Source organism: Rhamphochromis sp. 'chilingali' (assembly GCF_963969265.1).
Source record: "Rhamphochromis sp. 'chilingali' genome assembly, chromosome: 17".
Taxonomy (NCBI): Eukaryota; Metazoa; Chordata; class Actinopteri; order Cichliformes; family Cichlidae; genus Rhamphochromis; species Rhamphochromis sp. 'chilingali'.
Window position 1 is genome coordinate 26,311,289 of NC_137944.1, and position 18,163 is coordinate 26,329,451.

The window sequence follows — 18,163 nt, forward strand, 5'->3', positions numbered from 1 at the left end:
CTCTGTTCCAGTCCTTCTATCTTTCCCGATGTTCATCCAGAATGCACATTAGTGTATAACACAACAAGCAGAGTCAACCTTGTGATTCTCACGGGACAACAGTCGTCTTATGACTGCATTATTACTAATGGGAAAACAGAAAATGAAATTAAACAAGGCCTGCTTTTTAATTGATTTACATAAATTTAAAGGGAAAGAATGCCACGCCTGTTTGCAAAGAAACAATAAAATTGGTCAATCAAGAAATGAGGAGTCATCAATGACTGATATGAGTCACATGTCAACAACAGGCTTGATCTTGTCAAATGTCAAACCTGTTGACTTGCTGCTGATTGCAAAAAAAAACAAAACAACAAGCACACAAACCCCAAATCTGGACACATCATCTAGGTACTTGGTCATGTAGACAACATTTCTACTGCTTTTTGTTAAATTAAACTACATTTAAACTAAATATTAATTAATTAATTATATAAAAATTGAAGATGATTAGAGTAGCCTAACTGTATTAAATGCAGTTATAGAGCTTTGAGTGATTATTACTTTTGAATCCTAAATAGCAGGAAGCACTGCTTTTATCACAGTTATTCATTTGTATTTGTATTTGTATTTGTGTCTTCCCCAGATTTCTGTGAAAAGGTTCCTTTCTCTGCTTAGGATACCTTTGCGCATGTTGACGTGCAACAAGTCAAATACGTTTGATACAACTTGCCAGCGATCGTCGGTAGCCTACAGCTGTGCATGTGTTGCCACATGCCGTGTGACACATCATTTCCTGCGTCAAAAAGCAGATCAGGCCCTTTGCGCAAACCAGAGTAGGGTATAGGTGAAGGGGGGTCATGCTTTCACTTTCACTTTCAAACTCCATTGATTAACTCGAGAGGCTGCATTCGGTTAAACGATTAAAAAAGAAAGAAAGGAAGAGAAAGGCGCCCCAAGTAACATCGCAGAAGAAAGACGACAGACACCCTCGAGCTCGTCGCCATGGCGTTTAAGTACCCGGCAGCCCGAAGAGACGACAGTAAGGTCAGTGTCAAAGTTCTGCGGCGTGCTTTTTTTTTCTCCTTTTTTCTCTTGGTCTGTTTTTCATTCGACGAAATGCTGTGGTGTAAGCCCACGAGCAGGAAAAGCGATACCAGGAAGAGAAAATGCACGTATGCGCGGAGGGACAGAAAGGCAATGTTCGAGGAAGCAAAAACAAAACTTTACTGTGTGTAAAGTCCGAAAAGTGAAATATTCTGTGGCTTTAATTTGTCATTTCTCGTATTAGCCGGTGCATTGGAGGTAAAGTAACGCCCACGTGATTGAAAAAAAAAAACGTGCCTGGGGCCGTGGGTGGAAATTAGCTATCGGCTAAATCTGCACATCTCTTAGGAGAATTATTTTTTTTTTGTACACGCTCCCTGCCAAATAAATAAAGGCAAATACAAACTAGTTCTTGTTCATGATGGCCATTATATTAGCTCCAAGTACCAAAGTGGCGTTGCATGTTTAGTGAATCATGCAAACGTTGCTTTTAAAGCCACATTGCACTCAATTATAATTCCATATCGATTTAAGTTAATGATACTTTAATACAAGAAAGGTCGTGCCAAACGCTACCAAATGTTTACTTCTCTTGACACACAAAACGTCCCCAGCTTCCCTAGCTGCATTTACAGCCCGAAGTATGTCTTCATTGTGCTTAAAAGTAAAAGTGAAGCCAAAGTACGTCCTGCAGAGCATGCAGCTGACTTGCAGTGGCATTCAATCATTAAACTCAAGTGAACATAGGCTGTATGTACAGGGGTAGAACACCAAGAGATATGCATGGCCTGGTACAGTTGCAAGAAAACGTCCGAAATGAAATAACATCTATCAGATGAACGGTGCACTAGCAAAGATGAACAGAGGTGACAGTAGCCAAAAACGGACAGCCTCAAGTAAAATTAGATGAAGCGCTGTGGCTGAATATGTTTGGAAATTGCTTAGTTACTTGTGACTAAATAAATAAAATACTGCAGCTATAAAAGTTTCAGGTTTATTCTTTAGAATTGTGAGTTATGACATCTATGTCTAGTCATGAATGCATGCATACATGACTAGACATGTATGCATGCATGCGTTGATGGTTCAAAGCTAAACTGAATGTGATGCAAATTTGTTTCGTGTGGGTTTTTGAGTATAAATAAAAACTGACAGGTCCCTCTACTATTTGAAAATTTACCATTCTATAAGCCACAAATGTTTAAAATGACCAGCCGATCCATACCTGTGCCGACGTAAAGGTTGTCTCTAATCTTAGGATGTCTCACACTGCCTCAGGGATCATTCTAAGGTTTATGAGATGTAGGTTTACTACTGTGTTTCACCCGATCTGAACTGGCATGAAGGCACGAAGGCAGGTAGTGAAAAAGCCAGTCAGACTGTCTTTCCAGGAGGACATTAGCTTGGTTGCATTCAGTCAACACTCAGTAAAGAGAGATAGAAAGAAAGGCATGCTGAAAGAAGGAGAGACAGAAAAACGGGCAGAGTGGGCCTAAGGTGCCTAAATGTTAATGTGGTGAGGATTAACCAGTTCTTTGTTGTACGCAAATTTTTCCCAGACTTGAGTCTCGCACTAACAGTACGACATTCGAGAACGTGAAAAATGGCTGTACTTGAAACATCCATCCTAAGTAAAACATTTCACACTGGTTGATCTCAGGCTACTGGTGGTGAATTCGTATTGTTAAAATAAAATATGAGTAGGTTGTGGACAAGAGCTGTTTTGCAATGTCACATTTAGAGTTTGGTCATATTTCCCTCTTAATTCTTAGGAGCCAGTCAGTGGGAGTACATCCCACATACAGAGTCCATGTAACAATCTGATGCCACATGTCTCTGTTGTGTAATGGGAGATGCCAAGAAAAGAGATGGCTTGTGACTGAAGTGAAAAATGTGGTTTTGTATCCTGGTATCGATGTCCTGTCATAGATTTGGACCAGGGGTTTGCTGTAGATGTTAAGAAATATATATAATACCACCACAATGATACTCTAAACTATTTTAAAAGCTTGGTGTGCCACATGTATCTTGTGTAACGTTAAATTAAAACTGCCTAAAAATAACTAACAATGCATTTCAGTATATACATTTGTATAGAAAATTTGTATAAAATGATTCCAATCTACGGTGAAATGGGTTTTTTTCCCCCCACCTAATGTCCTTGATGTGTGCCATAAACTGGTACTGAAATGAGTTTTTCACCACAAGTCAAAGGCGATGTGGACAACGGGCTGTGCTTTCAGGTCGAAGTGGAAAATGTGACGGGCCTTATTTCTTTGAAGCGTTAATAGTTGTTTTTCATTGACAGAAAACTACTGGAACATTAATTTTTATTTGGATTAGTGGAAATGGGCACATTATGGAAATGCGTATGTGTGTGTGTTTGTGGTTTAAGAGAACTTGCAGTAACTCCAGTCTGCTCACTGGTGCATTAAGGTCGGCCTATCAAAAGTGCTTGGAGTAGTAATCCAAATTCCAGTGCTGATAAGCATCAAGTTGATGAGCCAAAAATTTCTGATACAGTTGACAGTTATGAAGTATGATGCTCTGCAGTTCCAGAGAAAAATGCTTTTCAAAGGAAGTATAAATGAGACAATCCTTTCTGTCAAGAAAATCAGGTTTGAATGCCAAAGATGAGACGCGCTCTTTGTTTATGTGTTTGTATGTTTGTTCTGGCTTATTCCTGTTTGTTCATGTTTAGTTTCTCTGTGCATCTTTGCAACAGGTGGATGATTACCATGGAACTAAAATCAGTGATCCCTATGCATGGCTGGAAGACCCTGATGGTGCAGAAACAATGGTACATGATGATTTTTATTTATTTATTTTTGAAGAATGCTACTGTTGGTTCTTCACCCAAAAAAACCATCTGCATTTCATCCCTTGTCATGTCATTTTTGTTACGCAGGCCTTTGTTGAAGAGCAGAATAAACTCACTATGCCGTACCTGGAGCAGTGCGCCATCCGGGCACAGTTCCATCAGCGGCTGACTGAGGTCTATAATTATCCCAAGTACAGTTGCCCTTACAAAAGGGGGAAGAGGTAATAGCTGAATTTTAATTAATGGTTATCAGCATTTATACTTAAAGCGACAAGCTTGAATTGCAGGACTTAAGTCACAACAATGCTTTCCCTCACCTCACCTTTTCAGATATTTCTACTCTCACAACAAAGGGCTTCAGAACCAGGATGTGCTGTATGTGCAGGACTCTCTCGATGCACCTGCAACTGTATTCTTTGATCCTAATAAGCTTTCTGAAGATGGAACTGTGGCACTGAAAAGTTAGCCAAATTGCAGGACTTGTTATCGATCACAGACATACAGGCAACAGAGATGGAATGATACTAAATTCGCACTGCTAACTTCTAATCTCTTTCATCTCCTTCTCCATTTAGTGGGGCGACTGTCAGAAGAGTGTGAATTTTTTGCTTATGGTTTGAGTAGCAGTGGCTCAGACTGGGTAACGGTGCATTTCATGAAGGCCGATGACCTCAGCCCACTGCCTGACGTTCTGGAAAGGGTTAAATTCAGCTGCTTGGCCTGGACTCATGATGCAAAGGGCATCTTTTATAACTGTTACCCACGCCAGGAAGGAAAAACTGATGGTTAGGAGGAGATATTGTGCAAATAAACAGAAACAACACATTTAACTAATCTAGTTTGAAACGTATTTAGTATTTAACTACTTTGTATTTCGCTGAAGGCACTGAGACCACCAGCAACATGAATCAGAAGCTCTACTACCATGTTATTGGCACCAACCAGTCAGAAGACATTCTGGTAGCAGAGTTCCCTGACCATCCCAAGTGGCACAGTGCAGTGACCGTAAGTCTATAGCTTTCTTGAATCATTAGTGCCCTACCCGGGCATGCTCGAGCAGATGTGTTACCCTTATTGAGTTGGGGTCTGCTAATGGTTCGTTCCTGTTTTAAAAGGAAGAAACCCATTAGACCATTGCAGTGCTTACTCTGAGTTGACACTCTTGTCAGAAAAGAGAAGAATTTGATTGCTACCAAAATTAAATTAGTTTTCTGCAAACTACATGAACCTAATATTGCAAATTGCATTGGATTATAGCATCTTTTGTCCATTTTGGTATTTTAAAACGATTAAAGACCCAGCTATCTCTGTTTTATATGACTGCGTCTTTTTAGGGGATTCTAAGAGCAAAGATTATACTTTTATGGCAAAGCCTACATTGGCATTTTCATGTCAGCTGCTTCTCAAATTCTCTTTCCCCTCCCTGTGTTGACTTTAAAAAATAATCCTCTTCCCAGATATCAGATGACGGCAGATATGCTGTTTTGTCGATCACTGAAGGCTGTGAGCCTGTCAACCAGCTGTGGTACTGCGACCTAAAGCAGCTCCCCGATGGCATAAAAGGTCTGTGTTAAATACTCATAAACGCAATAACTCATGTGTGTTATGGAGATGTAAGATCACAGGTATATATTTGGTATTCTTATTGCATCACAGTGCAAAATGCTGATCTGGCCATGACAGGTAAATTCAGGTTCATGGTAGTTAGTTTCCTCCCAGCTTTACCTCATTAGCCTGTATTAATTTGTGAATTGCCACAAATTGGGAGTTATTTTGTTGGAGGATAGTGTCTTAAGTGGCATGAAAAAGTTTGTGAAAAGTTTCAGACTTGTATGTAGCATGCAAAGAACATTAAAAATGATTTGAATTGTAAAGAACTGTCAGTTCTTTACAATTCACCCCAAATGAACAAATCATCTTTCATGAGAAGTATTTATGAAGCAGTATGGACTGCAGCATGACTCAGTGTCAACATATATAGCTTCTAAGTAGCCTGGGCAGTTTTGTGAAAAATACGCCAGCTTTGTCATTAAGACGTGTCAACGCAGACACGAACTGATGCCTGTGACTCAACCATTAGTGAAGTAAATGTTGAGATTTCAAAATTCAAAATGTGGCCTGTTTTTAGTTGAGGAAAAGAAATCCTCCCACACAGAAGTTGTGAAACCTTCTACTGCAAGCCTGCTATGAAAACTTGTTATTGTTTTTTACAACCCACTGCAAATGAGGGTTTATAAGCTAATACTAGTTCCTAATACTCACTGCTAGTGATAAATATCATTTTATTTATGTACTTCTGCAGGTCTGCTGCCGTGGGTCAAACTTGTGGACAACTTTGAGGCTCAGTACTCTTATGTTACCAATGAGGGAACTGTGTTTACTTTCCGCTCCAACTTGGATGCGCCTCGATACTGTCTCATCAACATAGACATCGAGAAACCAGACAGACAGCACTGGACTACCCTCATACCACAGCATGATAAAGATGTCCTGGGTGAGATAAAATGGAAATGTCATTAAAACATACTGTAATAGAGAATGAATTATGTAGTGGCATGTAGTCTTAGTACATTCCTTTTGTGGAGAACTATCTGCAATGCAGTGTCTGAGAGTTAATAAAAGCAAACTTGCTGCTAAACGCACGACAGCATCTGAAACAGTCCTTAGAAATGTGTGAAGGGTTTATTCATAGAACTGTACTTCCACAATTCACCTCTTAAAATCTTGCAAAATAGTTTTAAGCCGAATTTCTGTCCTGATGTTTCGATGACGGTCCAGCCACAACAATCGGGAACTTGCATGTCTGTCTGTGGTTCAAAACCTTTGTCAGAGGGAACTCTGCTCAAAAAGTGAAACTTGGTCCATAAGCACTTTGTGTTGTAATTTTTTTTTCTTTGTTCGTGTCACTTGAATGACCGTAATTGTACTTGGAGATGAATGAAACATACACAAATGTCCATGTTACCTTTGAGAAGTGCGAACAACACGTCACAACATTTTACTTGTGGTAAAAACAGCTGTATAGCTCTTGGCACACTGGGAAACTACACATGTTAAAGAAAGAGAAAAGAGGAACATAGTTGAAATTTGAACTTGGGCAATACTGGACTGATAAAAATAATAATGTAAATTCTATATTGTTAAAGGAAATTTAAATCACATTTTATGAAGGGCTTACAGTGTTGTATTAAACAACATAATGTTTCAGTTACTGTTGGCAGCTATTGAGTTAAACTTTATAACTAATTCAGGTATTATTAAGAGCAATGAAATTTTCATAAACTGACTATTCAGGGTTTTTTTTAAATAATGTTACTAAATGAAACCAGTAATACTTTCTTTACTAGTGCAAGTTATTTCCTAAGTAATTACTGGCAATGGTATTGGTTTTTTTTTCTTGGTTTCTGTTTTTTTTTCTTTAAATATTCTTAAATTGCTTTTTTTGCTTGGTGTTGCTTGGGTAAAGTAACACACACTTGTTGCCATGGTGTCAAAAAATGCCATTCACATAAAGGATTGATGGTTTCATTTGATAGTATCTAGTCACTCAGGTTCACCAACCTGTTCAAGACAAAACTGACTGCTCTCCTCTGTAATTTTCTAAGCTGATAAATCGTTGTGGTCTCTGTAGCATTCCAGTTTAACTACATGCCCAACATCACAGTTTTGTTATTACCAAAACACTCCCAAATGTAGCCTAATTGTGATCCTTGTACTTTGTATAATATAATAGCGCTAGGATTAAATATAAAGTCACCGTTTCAACATTTAACAGTTTGTCTTGAAAAGGACAAAATGCCGTGCATGGAACTGTAGTTATCGCATATAATGTACGTAGATACTACCACAGCTATCTTAACATCTGTAGGCTGTTGGGACTTTATTAGGGACAGAACATGGATTTATAGTTTATTCCTGCAGTTATTCTGCCCTTTGCACATGTAGTTATGCATTAATTACAAAACTTAACTGAAAAACTATTTTATATATTCATGTTGAAAAGTGTTTATGCCTTATACTTGAGTAATCATGGGATTACTCCTTATTGCTGAGATCATTGTCAGGAATCGACAGGAGGAGGAAGTATAAATAGTGTGATGTAGAAAGGAAAACAAAGACAGAAATACAGTGCCGCGCTTGGATACATTGTTTTTGACAACCACCCCCCCCCCCCCCCCCAAGACATTTTGCATTACTTCCTCCTTTATTTTCCTGCAGGCTTTGTGTCTTGTGTGAACCAGCACCATCTGTTGGTCAACTATGTCCATGATGTGAAGGATATCCTGCAAGTATACGAGTTGTCTACAGGCCGGCTTGTCAGAGACCTGCCACTGGATGTGGGCACTGTGGCCGGAGTGAGCTGCAAGAAGAAACACTCTGAGTTCTTCTACAAGTTTACCTCCTTTACTACACCAGGCAATTCCAGTTTTTAATATACTTGAGTTTTTCCATGAATATGAACCACATAAAATACACTTCTTATTCCATGCAAAAAAGAATATACAAATATTATTGCAATTACTTCTCCAAAAACTCAATAAAGTAACTGTATGTGACCAAGGCACGTATTTAACAGATTAAATGCTTTCTGATGTGCAGCTGTTTGCTATTGTTATTACAACAGAGGATTAATTGCAACATAAAATACTCGTATAATTAGCCTATTTTACTAAAGTTGCAGATCATGTCTTTTGAAATGGAATTAATTTGCATGATATAATCAGAATTTCTTAATAACATGACCATATATTTAACTATTTAAATGCAACCAGTCACACTGGAAGTCTAACTTTGATTTCTGCTGTATCCAGGTATCATTTACCACTGTGACCTGAGTGAGCCAAACCCAGAACCCAAAGTCTTCAGAGAGGTGGAGGTAAAGGGTATCAAAAATGAAGACATTGAGACCAGACAGGTAATATCACTCTTTCTGGTCATCTGCTTAATTTCAGTAGAACATACTGTAATGTTATGTATTTTAACAGTACTTTTAATATTCAGTCATGATGTTGCTGCTTTAGAAATTTGACTTTGGGATCTAGCTTTTATTTCATGCTATTTACATGACCCCACGCTTTATCATTTTATACAAAGAGCTATTTTAATGCTTCTTTTGAGATATGCAAATACAAGTTAATGACTTACTGACAGTGGTAAATTGTGAATTGCCCAGACAAATAAAAGCCTTTAAGTTTGCAATCGGTGCTAGGTGGCCAACACAAGAACCAAAGAACTGACTCTGGCACCTTATCTGTAAAATGTAATAAGAGACAACAACAAAAAAAGCAGAAATGGGAAACTTCACACAGGAAATGTACATTCAACTTAGAGGAGTGTGAAAAGTTTAGAAAAAAAAAAGAAACCATTGATGGACTAAATAAGGACGGGGGCTGAATGACTACAGAAAATGACTGCAGCTAAAAAAAAAAAAAAAAAAAGAGTCTTTAGGCCTGCGAAGAAGAATCCCAGCATAGCAGGAGTCTAGAAACCCTTGAAAAATTAAGTTTCTTACTCAAAGTTTTATAGTCACAGTGTACTATAAGACTTGTTCTATTGACTATAAGTCACCTATGTTGACTAATATACAGCAGGAGCTGGGAGAGTGGAATTTAAAAGCATTTCCTTACAGAATACAAAGCATTTCAACACGTCAGTGGATCATGGACTCAATATAGGCATTTCAGAGCTAATATATATCACACTCATTTTACATGTGACAGTACATGGATGTACTCTTTGGTGTTGTATTAAAGAAGCGTGTCTGCATATTTAGGGTCTCTGAGGCCTAAACGTCCCCATTACTTTATTTGTATTGATTTCTAAACATTTGTCATTTTGAGGCATAGTTGTTATGAATTGTCACATCTACTGTTTGAATACACACGATGCAGAATTAGCAGAATTCTGTTCACCATGGTTGAGGAAGTCACAAATAATATATCAAAAAGAAAAGAAGCCGTTGGTTGACACATGTCAGATCAAATAATGCATTTTTCTCTACGTACCAGGTGTTCTATCCAAGTAAAGATGGAACCAAGATCCCTATGTTCTTAGTACATGCTAAGGCCATTCAGAAAGATGAGAGTAATCCTGTTTTACTTTATGGATATGGAGGCTTTGAGAACTCCATGCAACCATACTTTAAGTAAGTATGACTCTGCTGTCAAAGCTGTCTTCTTTTAATGTACTTTTCCTAGTACTTCAGAACAGTGTGATCAATGATGGTAGGTACTATAATAGTGGAAAAACAAGGTTAAATACAATAACCCATAATGATGGTCCTGCTAAATAATTCCAGTGCTCTTAAACTGAATGAACCCTGATTCATTCATTCATAATTTAACAGTGAAAATTCAACTTTTTTGTAAGCTGGAGATTTTAAATTAATAAGAAGACAAGACACCCTCTCAGTTCAAGGTTTTTGCCCATCTGGACATGATTTCTATTATTCTGTCTTGTCATTTGCTATTTAACAAAAATTAAGCCAAAATACAGAAATTTTATGTGGAAAACTTTATGATTCAGTAGTTTGCACAACAACTTTTACCAGGAACAACTTGAAGTCTAACCTTTCTGTAGGACTTTATCAGTGTTTATCAGTGTCTCACATCATTGTGGAGGAATTTTGCCTCATTCTTCTTTACAACATTGTTTCAGTTCGTTGAGGTTTGAGGACTTTCATTTACGCACAACTCCGAAAAGGTCCTAGCATATGAGGCTATACAGGCACAGCATTTCAGTCAGGTTTCTTCATGTAGATTTGCTGGTGCTCTTGAGGTCAGAAGGGTCGTGCCATACATTGTTCAGAGAAATTGCAATAAAAATTCCATAGTTAAATTTCAGACTCGGCAAGGCCTCAGTTAGCCAATTATGTATTAAGGCTCATGATATTAGAATTAGAAAGAGAATGGAAAAGCAGAGATTGCTTAGAAGACACAGATCAATCATCCAAAGGTGATTTTGAAAGTCTTTGTATGTGCATTTTGGCCTTACCTTTTGTTAGATAAATAATGGCAGGGTGTAATATCATTTGTTGTTGTTCATTTACCTAATTTTATAACCTAAGGGCCAGATGATTTTATTATGTCCTGATAAGGAAAACCTTAGAATTTGAAGAGGTTGTATTTTTTTTATTTTTATGACTATATTACATCCATCAGTGAGCTTTTATTACACCTGGTTGGATTCATCTCTGGAGGAAAGAGTACTGATGAGGTTGGATTCTCTGTAAGTGACTGGGTGTGGATGTATGCATTAGTATTTCTTGAGAAACGCTCTGTGTATTCAGTGCTAATGAAAAAGAAACTGCTTAGATATGTGTACTGTTGTAAAGCCAGTCACATCTAAATAAACCGCATTGTGAACTTAAGTGTCATACTGCCAATAACACTACTTCTGCATTTTGTTTTCTAAATACCATGCTTGTTACGTGGCATAAGCTTGTGATTTTGTGAAGGCCTTTCTAGAAGAAAGTGTTGGTTTTTTTAGCAGTATTTTGACACCACTTTCTAAATGAATGGGGAAACGGTGCTAACTTGAATGTCAGTGATATAAAAACAGCATGACTAATTAAATATAATAGGAATAATCAAAAATCTCCAAAAAGAAGCTTAAAAAACTTGTCCTTGTCATGTAACTTTGTATAATCCTTTACATCTTCATGAAAGAGTCAATCTGGAGTGCTGACACGATCAGTGTCACCAGAACAGTGAACTAATGGCATACTAATGCATATTATGCATATAGTTAGCAAGGACAATGAACTTACTATGATAGGGAGATATGTTTCTCATCATATAATTGAAACTGTTGTGTATTCAGCAGTGCAACAGTACAGTCTATTTATTATTTTCTAGTTCGAGGGTTGATTGGCTCTTCAGGGGCAGGGATGGGACCAACGCTACCTTTATCTTTAAATGCTTTTCCTATAGACTTCTAGTCAGTATTCTTTAAGTACAATGTGCTCTTATAACATTTCTGTCTTTATTCTCTCTTGTATGTGGTCAGTGTTGCCTCTCTGCTCTTTGTGAAACACCTCGGAGGCGTGCTAGCAGTGGCTAACATCAGAGGGGGTGGCGAGTATGGCCTCACCTGGCACAAAGGTACAAAAAGACATGGACATAAGTAGTATGTAAGCAAGTAATTGTGTGGGTTTTTTTTTTTTTTTTTTTACGGAATTGACACGACTACTTCTGCTGTGTATTGTTTGTAGCTGGCAGTTTGGCGAACAAGCAGAACTGCTTTGATGACTTCCAGTGTGCAGCACAGTACCTGATCCAGGAGAAGTACACTAAAGCAAGCCTCATTGCTATCAATGGAGCCTCTAATGGAGGGCTGCTAGTGGGTAAGTACAGGATCAACTGTGTGTGTCTGTGCTTTATGTTTTTTAGTGGGATAGCTGCTGAAAAGGCCAGAGGGAGTTTTAAAAGTATACCTGGGAAACCATTATGCAACAGTCCACTGCCTGCACGTTCAGATTGGGAAGCTGTGTGAACCTTGCTCGTTATTTTTATAGCTGAAATTAGCCAATGGAACTGTACCTCTACTTCCTCCCCAATTTACCAGATGAGCTCCCTCTTCTCTGTGATTTAACCCATGAGACCCGTAACAGTCCAGTACAGGTTCATGTTTTCACATTTATTACTAATGCCACAAAAAAAGGGGGGGGGGGGGCAAAAACACTATGATATTGGCCTCAGCTGCATCCACATCAGTGCTTCGTGTTCTTTTATAGTACTTCTTTGTCATAATTGCTAATGTCAAGTTCATCTAACAGTAGTTAGCTGCTTAGCTTCAATTAATTTCGCTATTAAACACCACATTAGACAGTGCTTAGTCACATCATTTACCAAAGGCTGGCTGCCATATGGCATCGCACAAACCCGACTAATGCCTGCTTCCCTGGTGTGTAAATAGCCATTTAGAAGTGACTGTGTCCTACAGTGTGAAGTAATTGAGATGCATGTGTGTTTGTAAGCAAACAGAATGTGCAGTACTAATTCTGAGTCTACACACAGCGGCATGCATGATTCAACGTCCAGACCTGTTTGGCTGTGTTGTAGCTGAAGTGGGCGTTATGGATATGCTGAAATTCCACAAATTCACCATCGGCCACGCTTGGACAACTGATTACGGCTGTTCTGACGATCCGGAGCAGTTCAAGTGGCTCATCAAGTATGGAAAAACACACACTGAACAAACAGCTAAAGTACACATCCATGATGGTGTTTTATATGTATGTACGCGCGCATACTTATGTCTCCACTGCGATGACTGATCGCATTATTTAAAAACTAGCAAAAAATAAATAAATCTACGGTCGGTTGGGAGAACTTACTTCTGAGTATGTAATACTTAAGCTGAGTGACATCTTAATATAATGTGCCAAAGTAGTTTTTTTCTGAAAGTGAGGTGTACTTGTACATATTATTATTATTACATGTCAGAATACAGAGACGATGATGGTTTTTGTTTCGTTTCCATGCTTCAAATGGCTACAGCAAGACTTTTGATGTCTTTTGAAGTCTTTAAATGCAACGTGACACTAAAAGTCTTGGTGACCTACTGCCTGATAAACCTTAACACTGTTCTTGACCACACAGACTTTGAAAACCACAGCACATGTCCACAGCAAAGCCTTAAATTAACAGAAATAAACTGTATATCACAATACAGAGCAAGTTAGAGTAAGAAAAGTCAGGTACACAGATTAAAATAAGTATATAGATAACTCTCAACCTAACCAAGTAAAATGTACCAAAGTTTAAAGTATCACTTTCTATAATTGTGATCATTACTGTTCCTTTGATTAGTTTAAATATTTTTAGAATTACAAATATGAGTATAAGTGTGAAAACGGCAGTAAATGGTAACATCGAGCTGCGTTGTCTGAATTTGAACCAGGTTTCAGTAAAGTTGGTTGAGTGAGATTCACTGCATGTTCTCATCCAAATGGCACTTTTGCTTTCCATGATTTTTTTTTTCTCTTGTCTATCACCAAAAAAGCTTTTTAAGGGAGACTTTTGTTTTAATGATGGATTTTTGTTTTGATAAAGCTTTTGATGTTTTTTGTTAATCAACAGATGGATCGTCTGATAGCTCCCTTTTTGTGTGTTCCTTATTCTGACTCACGACTGAAGAATCTCTGCATGTTGTTGTGAATTCACGTCAGGTCTTGTTTTCAGTAATCTGAAAGTCGAGTCGCAGTGCTGCACTTGCCCGCATAACCTGAAAGATCACAGCCGAACAACTGAATAGCAAATGAAAGTTTTCAAATATCTCTTATGATCTTTGTTCTCTCTGTTAAGAGACTCCCCTCACGTTTTCCTTCCTTTTGATCTTTGTCATCCTCTCTCCAGGTATTCTCCTCTCCATAATTTGCCGCACCTACCTTACTCAGGCCCTCCTTACCCTGCTGTCCTGCTTCTGACAGCAGATCATGACGACCGTGTGGTACCTTTGCACACACTGAAGTTCTGTGCTACCTTGCAGTATGGGGTTGGCAGCAGCTCTGTGCAGCGTCAGCCTCTGATGGTCAGGGTGGACACCCGTAGTGGGCACGGTGCAGGGAAACCTACTGCCAAGGCCATCTTGGAGGACACGCACATCATGTCCTTTATCGCCGAGACACTAGGCCTTAAATGGAGGGAATGATGAGAACATGACAGTAAAAGGGAAGTAAAACATATATTCAGCAGTCGAGGCTTTTCTTAGGGATGAATCATTTCTACTTTTATACTTTGGTATGCATACTCTCGAATAAAAATAAGAATACATCTGTTTAAACAAAGTCCTGCTACAACTAAAGCAATGAATTAGAGAAGTGTAAGAAATAAATTTTAGAAATTAAGTCCACAGACTTTTTTAAACATACACTGTAACTTTGTGAATGACTTGAATTGGATGGAAGCATTTTCAATAAAACCTTTACTGCATTATAATCCATGGTGTCTGTCAAATCTTATTGTCTTCTACAATAGACCTAATGAGAAATGACATGTAAGTCATAATGAAAGAGCAGCTCAAAAGTCTATAACTTTATAATAAAAGTGCAATAGTGTAAAAATAATGTTTTACAATTATTGGAATTTTTTTTTTTTTTACCAAAACAACAGAAGTACTGTTACCAAAATCATAGCAAAAGTGTCACTGTGGCATATGAACAGCTGTGGGAATGTCTTCATCAGTAGGAAAAGCTGTAAAACTTGAGAAAATACAATTTAAAAAGCCCCACATCTTTTGTTCTCAGTCACCCCTGATCTAAAGGGTTGCTTTTTGTCACTTTTCAGTAGTTATTACTTTATGGTGTAGTTCTTTCATCTACCACCAAGTAGCAGTATGGGACTGCAAAAGCTCACTTCAACCCCTTCTAACGCCTCTTGGTCAAAGGCTAGTCGGGTATCAGTGCATTAAGCCGCTTTTTTGATAGGATTTGTAGAATTAAAAATTGAAAAAACAACTAGCAAGATGAAATCCACTAAATCACTTATTTATTTATTTATTTATTTATTTATTTTTATGCTGATTACTCTGGCTGGAGATTGGATCAAATTGCTGGTGAATAAAGATGGGCATGATGGATCTCTAAACACAGTAAAAAAACAAACAAACCAATACACAAGCATGAGGACAAATGGTAATGAACTTGTAAGGGGAGAGGGAGGTGCTAGAAATGTGTGGAAGCCTTTAAAGTATTTGCACAAAAGTTGAGAGATGGAGAGCGATGATAGACGGAGACAGTGAGTGGCAACAGAGAACTGCAGACTGACTGAAAGTGCACTTATGCGAGTCTCGGCGGGTAGTGAGACATATGGGTGTTTAAACTGTCATAAAGAGAGATGGAAGCTCTCCGGCAGCTAACCACAGAGAGTGAGCGAAGTTGTCTGTTCGGTCACTCAGAGTTTAATCTCGGCTCAGTGGGAAGTTCTGATTTCGTCAGACTGAACCCTGGGCCTTATCTAAGTACCTCTCGGTGGAGAGATACGGTGGGAAAAGGAGAGGGGGAGCAGAGAAGGCAGCAGGAGGAGGATTTGCAGACAATGACTCTGCCACAGGGGCAAAGTGGATGAATGTAGCTAGGAAAGACAAAGGCAGTAATAAGCTGGACATATGAGAGACGGAGTGAGGGGTTTAAGATCACGCAGCAAAGAGGCTGTGATGCTCTTCTCTCAGGAGTGTCCCTCAGGACCGGACAAGCTTTTGCTGCTTCATTTCTCTCATTCACCCACCCGTCACCTCTTGAGCTCCCTCTTCCTTCTCACTGTACTCACATTCACACATGTACAAGCGCACACAGCCTTCACATCTCATTTTCTCTGGAGAAACGCAAGCTTTTACAAACAAATGCCTCATCGCCTCACAGCTTCTCTCCTTTTCCCCCCGTCTCACACACTCGCAGGTCCCTGCTCTGTCCTCCATTTGTTTACTTTACTCCCTCCATAATGCAGGGATTAATTTCTCAAAGCCGATTTGAGCTGCGGCACGCTTCAGCAAAGAGCGGAGAGCAGAACTTTTGTGCTGGGGGAAGTTTCCCCTTCACACTAGCTTAGAGGTGGACTGCTCTCCCCTTTATGCCGCTTGCTTTAATCTTCACACGGAGCGGTGAGAGTGAGGGATAGAGGGAGGACAAGAAGGGGAGAGGGCTCTCAACACGCAGCTGGGAATCACTAATGTCTTTACAGAGGTGTTGTCTGCTTTCCCATGTGCCTCTTTGAATCCTTTTGCTTCCTTTGCTATTTCTCTGGCATTTCCTCCTCTTACATTTCTGGACTCTTTTTTTTCGTTTTTGTTAAATGAGTTTTTGTTCTTTGATTTTCAGTTGCAAAAGTCATTTTTTTTTACTAAAAGGTTTGTCGTACTGGCAAAAGACTGGCTGGGAATAACCTCCATAGTACTGAGAGATTGACCTGAATCCTTTTTTTTTCACCGATGTGTGAATAATTTCCTCATAATTGAATATGTCTTTAAATTGCATGTTTAACCAGTAGTATTAAACCCAAAAATACAACTGCAACTCATTTTTGCAACTAATTGTTGTTGTTATTGGTTATGCTAAGAACTGTGGATGTTGTTTTTCACCTCATGCATGTGGACTTCTGAAGATCTTCTTTGCTCTCCCTACAGAGCCCCTTCAAGTCTGCATATGCAGTATATAGCAATCATGTGGCTTTAGTGCTCTACCATGTTTTTTGTATCTGCAGTCAAGCAGTCCACAAGTGATATGAATAACATAAAAATGTCTAGCGGTGTCCATCTGTGCCTTGCTGCCACACTGACTGTATCCCTCCGATCATACATTGACCCCAGCTAGCAGGTCTGGCTTGGTACTTCTGTCGTCTCTCGCTTAAGTGGAGATGTGCTGATGAGCTGTCACGGTGTCCCAAATAATGGGGAAGGCCAGCTGAACTTATGAAGTCCCATATTTCAAGCAGAGCTGGACCACTTTAACTTTTGGGTTCCCTACATCCCAGAAGACAATGGGCAAGATTCCAGTGGCTTAGCTCTGTTTCCAGTTAGGAGCATTGAAGTCTGATAATGAGCGATCGAGAGCCCCTTGTTTGCTGCTTTCACTGTTCCCATTGCATCTGTGAGCCCTGCTGGATCAGCTCTTTCTGTCAATGTTGTAGTCATTTGGCCATCACTAAGTAGTTGGCAGATTTTAGAGACACTTCTGTCCTGACAGAGCACTCGGCACCTGCTCACAGCCCCTTAGGCAGGGACATTTATGATCAGGAGCCACAGGTCAGACATCCCTTCCCCGCTGTGGCTTGACCGCACAGAGCTCTGGCCATTCATAGAGGCACCACATAGAGTGGTGTTGACATCTTACCCAAGGATTTATTCAGATTGGCACAGCTTCTCTCCCAATAAAACCTTTTTCAAAGCACACAAAAGTAGGAGTGGATTTCTCTCGCCCTGGTTGTTCCCAGTCATATTACATATGCTGACAGAAAAACCATGGTAGCTCTGTTCGTGCTATCACAGCTAGACAGGGCACGCGAATCAGTGGGAGTGTCTGTAGATGTTAGGCTACCCTAAAAATGGTACCCAAGGGGAAGTACTTCTGTTTATGCCTGTTAAGTGCTCCAAGTTAATGTATTGATTTTCAGCACTGGTGCATGTAGGGAGGCTCAGACTCCATATCACGCCATCTGTCTCCAGTGCTGTCCAACCTCCAAATATTCGTACCAAAAGAGCTAGCTCCAGCTATGATTGCCTTGTATGCTACTGCTGTCTTATCTTGTCATGAAGGCTTAAAGAGATTTCAGTTTTTGTGCATCCTTTGTTAACTGCCTTTTGAAAGGAGTCACACAACTA

General features: G+C 39.2%; 1 protein-coding gene across 1 annotated transcript; it reads left to right on the top strand.

Annotated features, from left to right (window-relative positions):
• Positions 1-739: 739 nt before the first annotated feature.
• Positions 740-14,776, top strand: LOC308384017 (prolyl endopeptidase). The gene is made up of 15 exons (XM_080862304.1): positions 740-1,026; positions 3,752-3,826; positions 3,935-4,068; positions 4,178-4,308; positions 4,423-4,632; positions 4,731-4,852; positions 5,305-5,410; positions 6,150-6,341; positions 8,066-8,263; positions 8,659-8,762; positions 9,856-9,992; positions 11,855-11,949; positions 12,060-12,191; positions 12,865-13,021; positions 14,206-14,776. Exons 1-15 carry the CDS (start codon positions 985-987, stop codon positions 14,498-14,500), a joined length of 2,130 nt encoding a protein of 709 aa, XP_080718430.1. The 5' UTR covers positions 740-984; the 3' UTR covers positions 14,501-14,776.
• Positions 14,777-18,163: the final 3,387 nt, after the last annotated feature.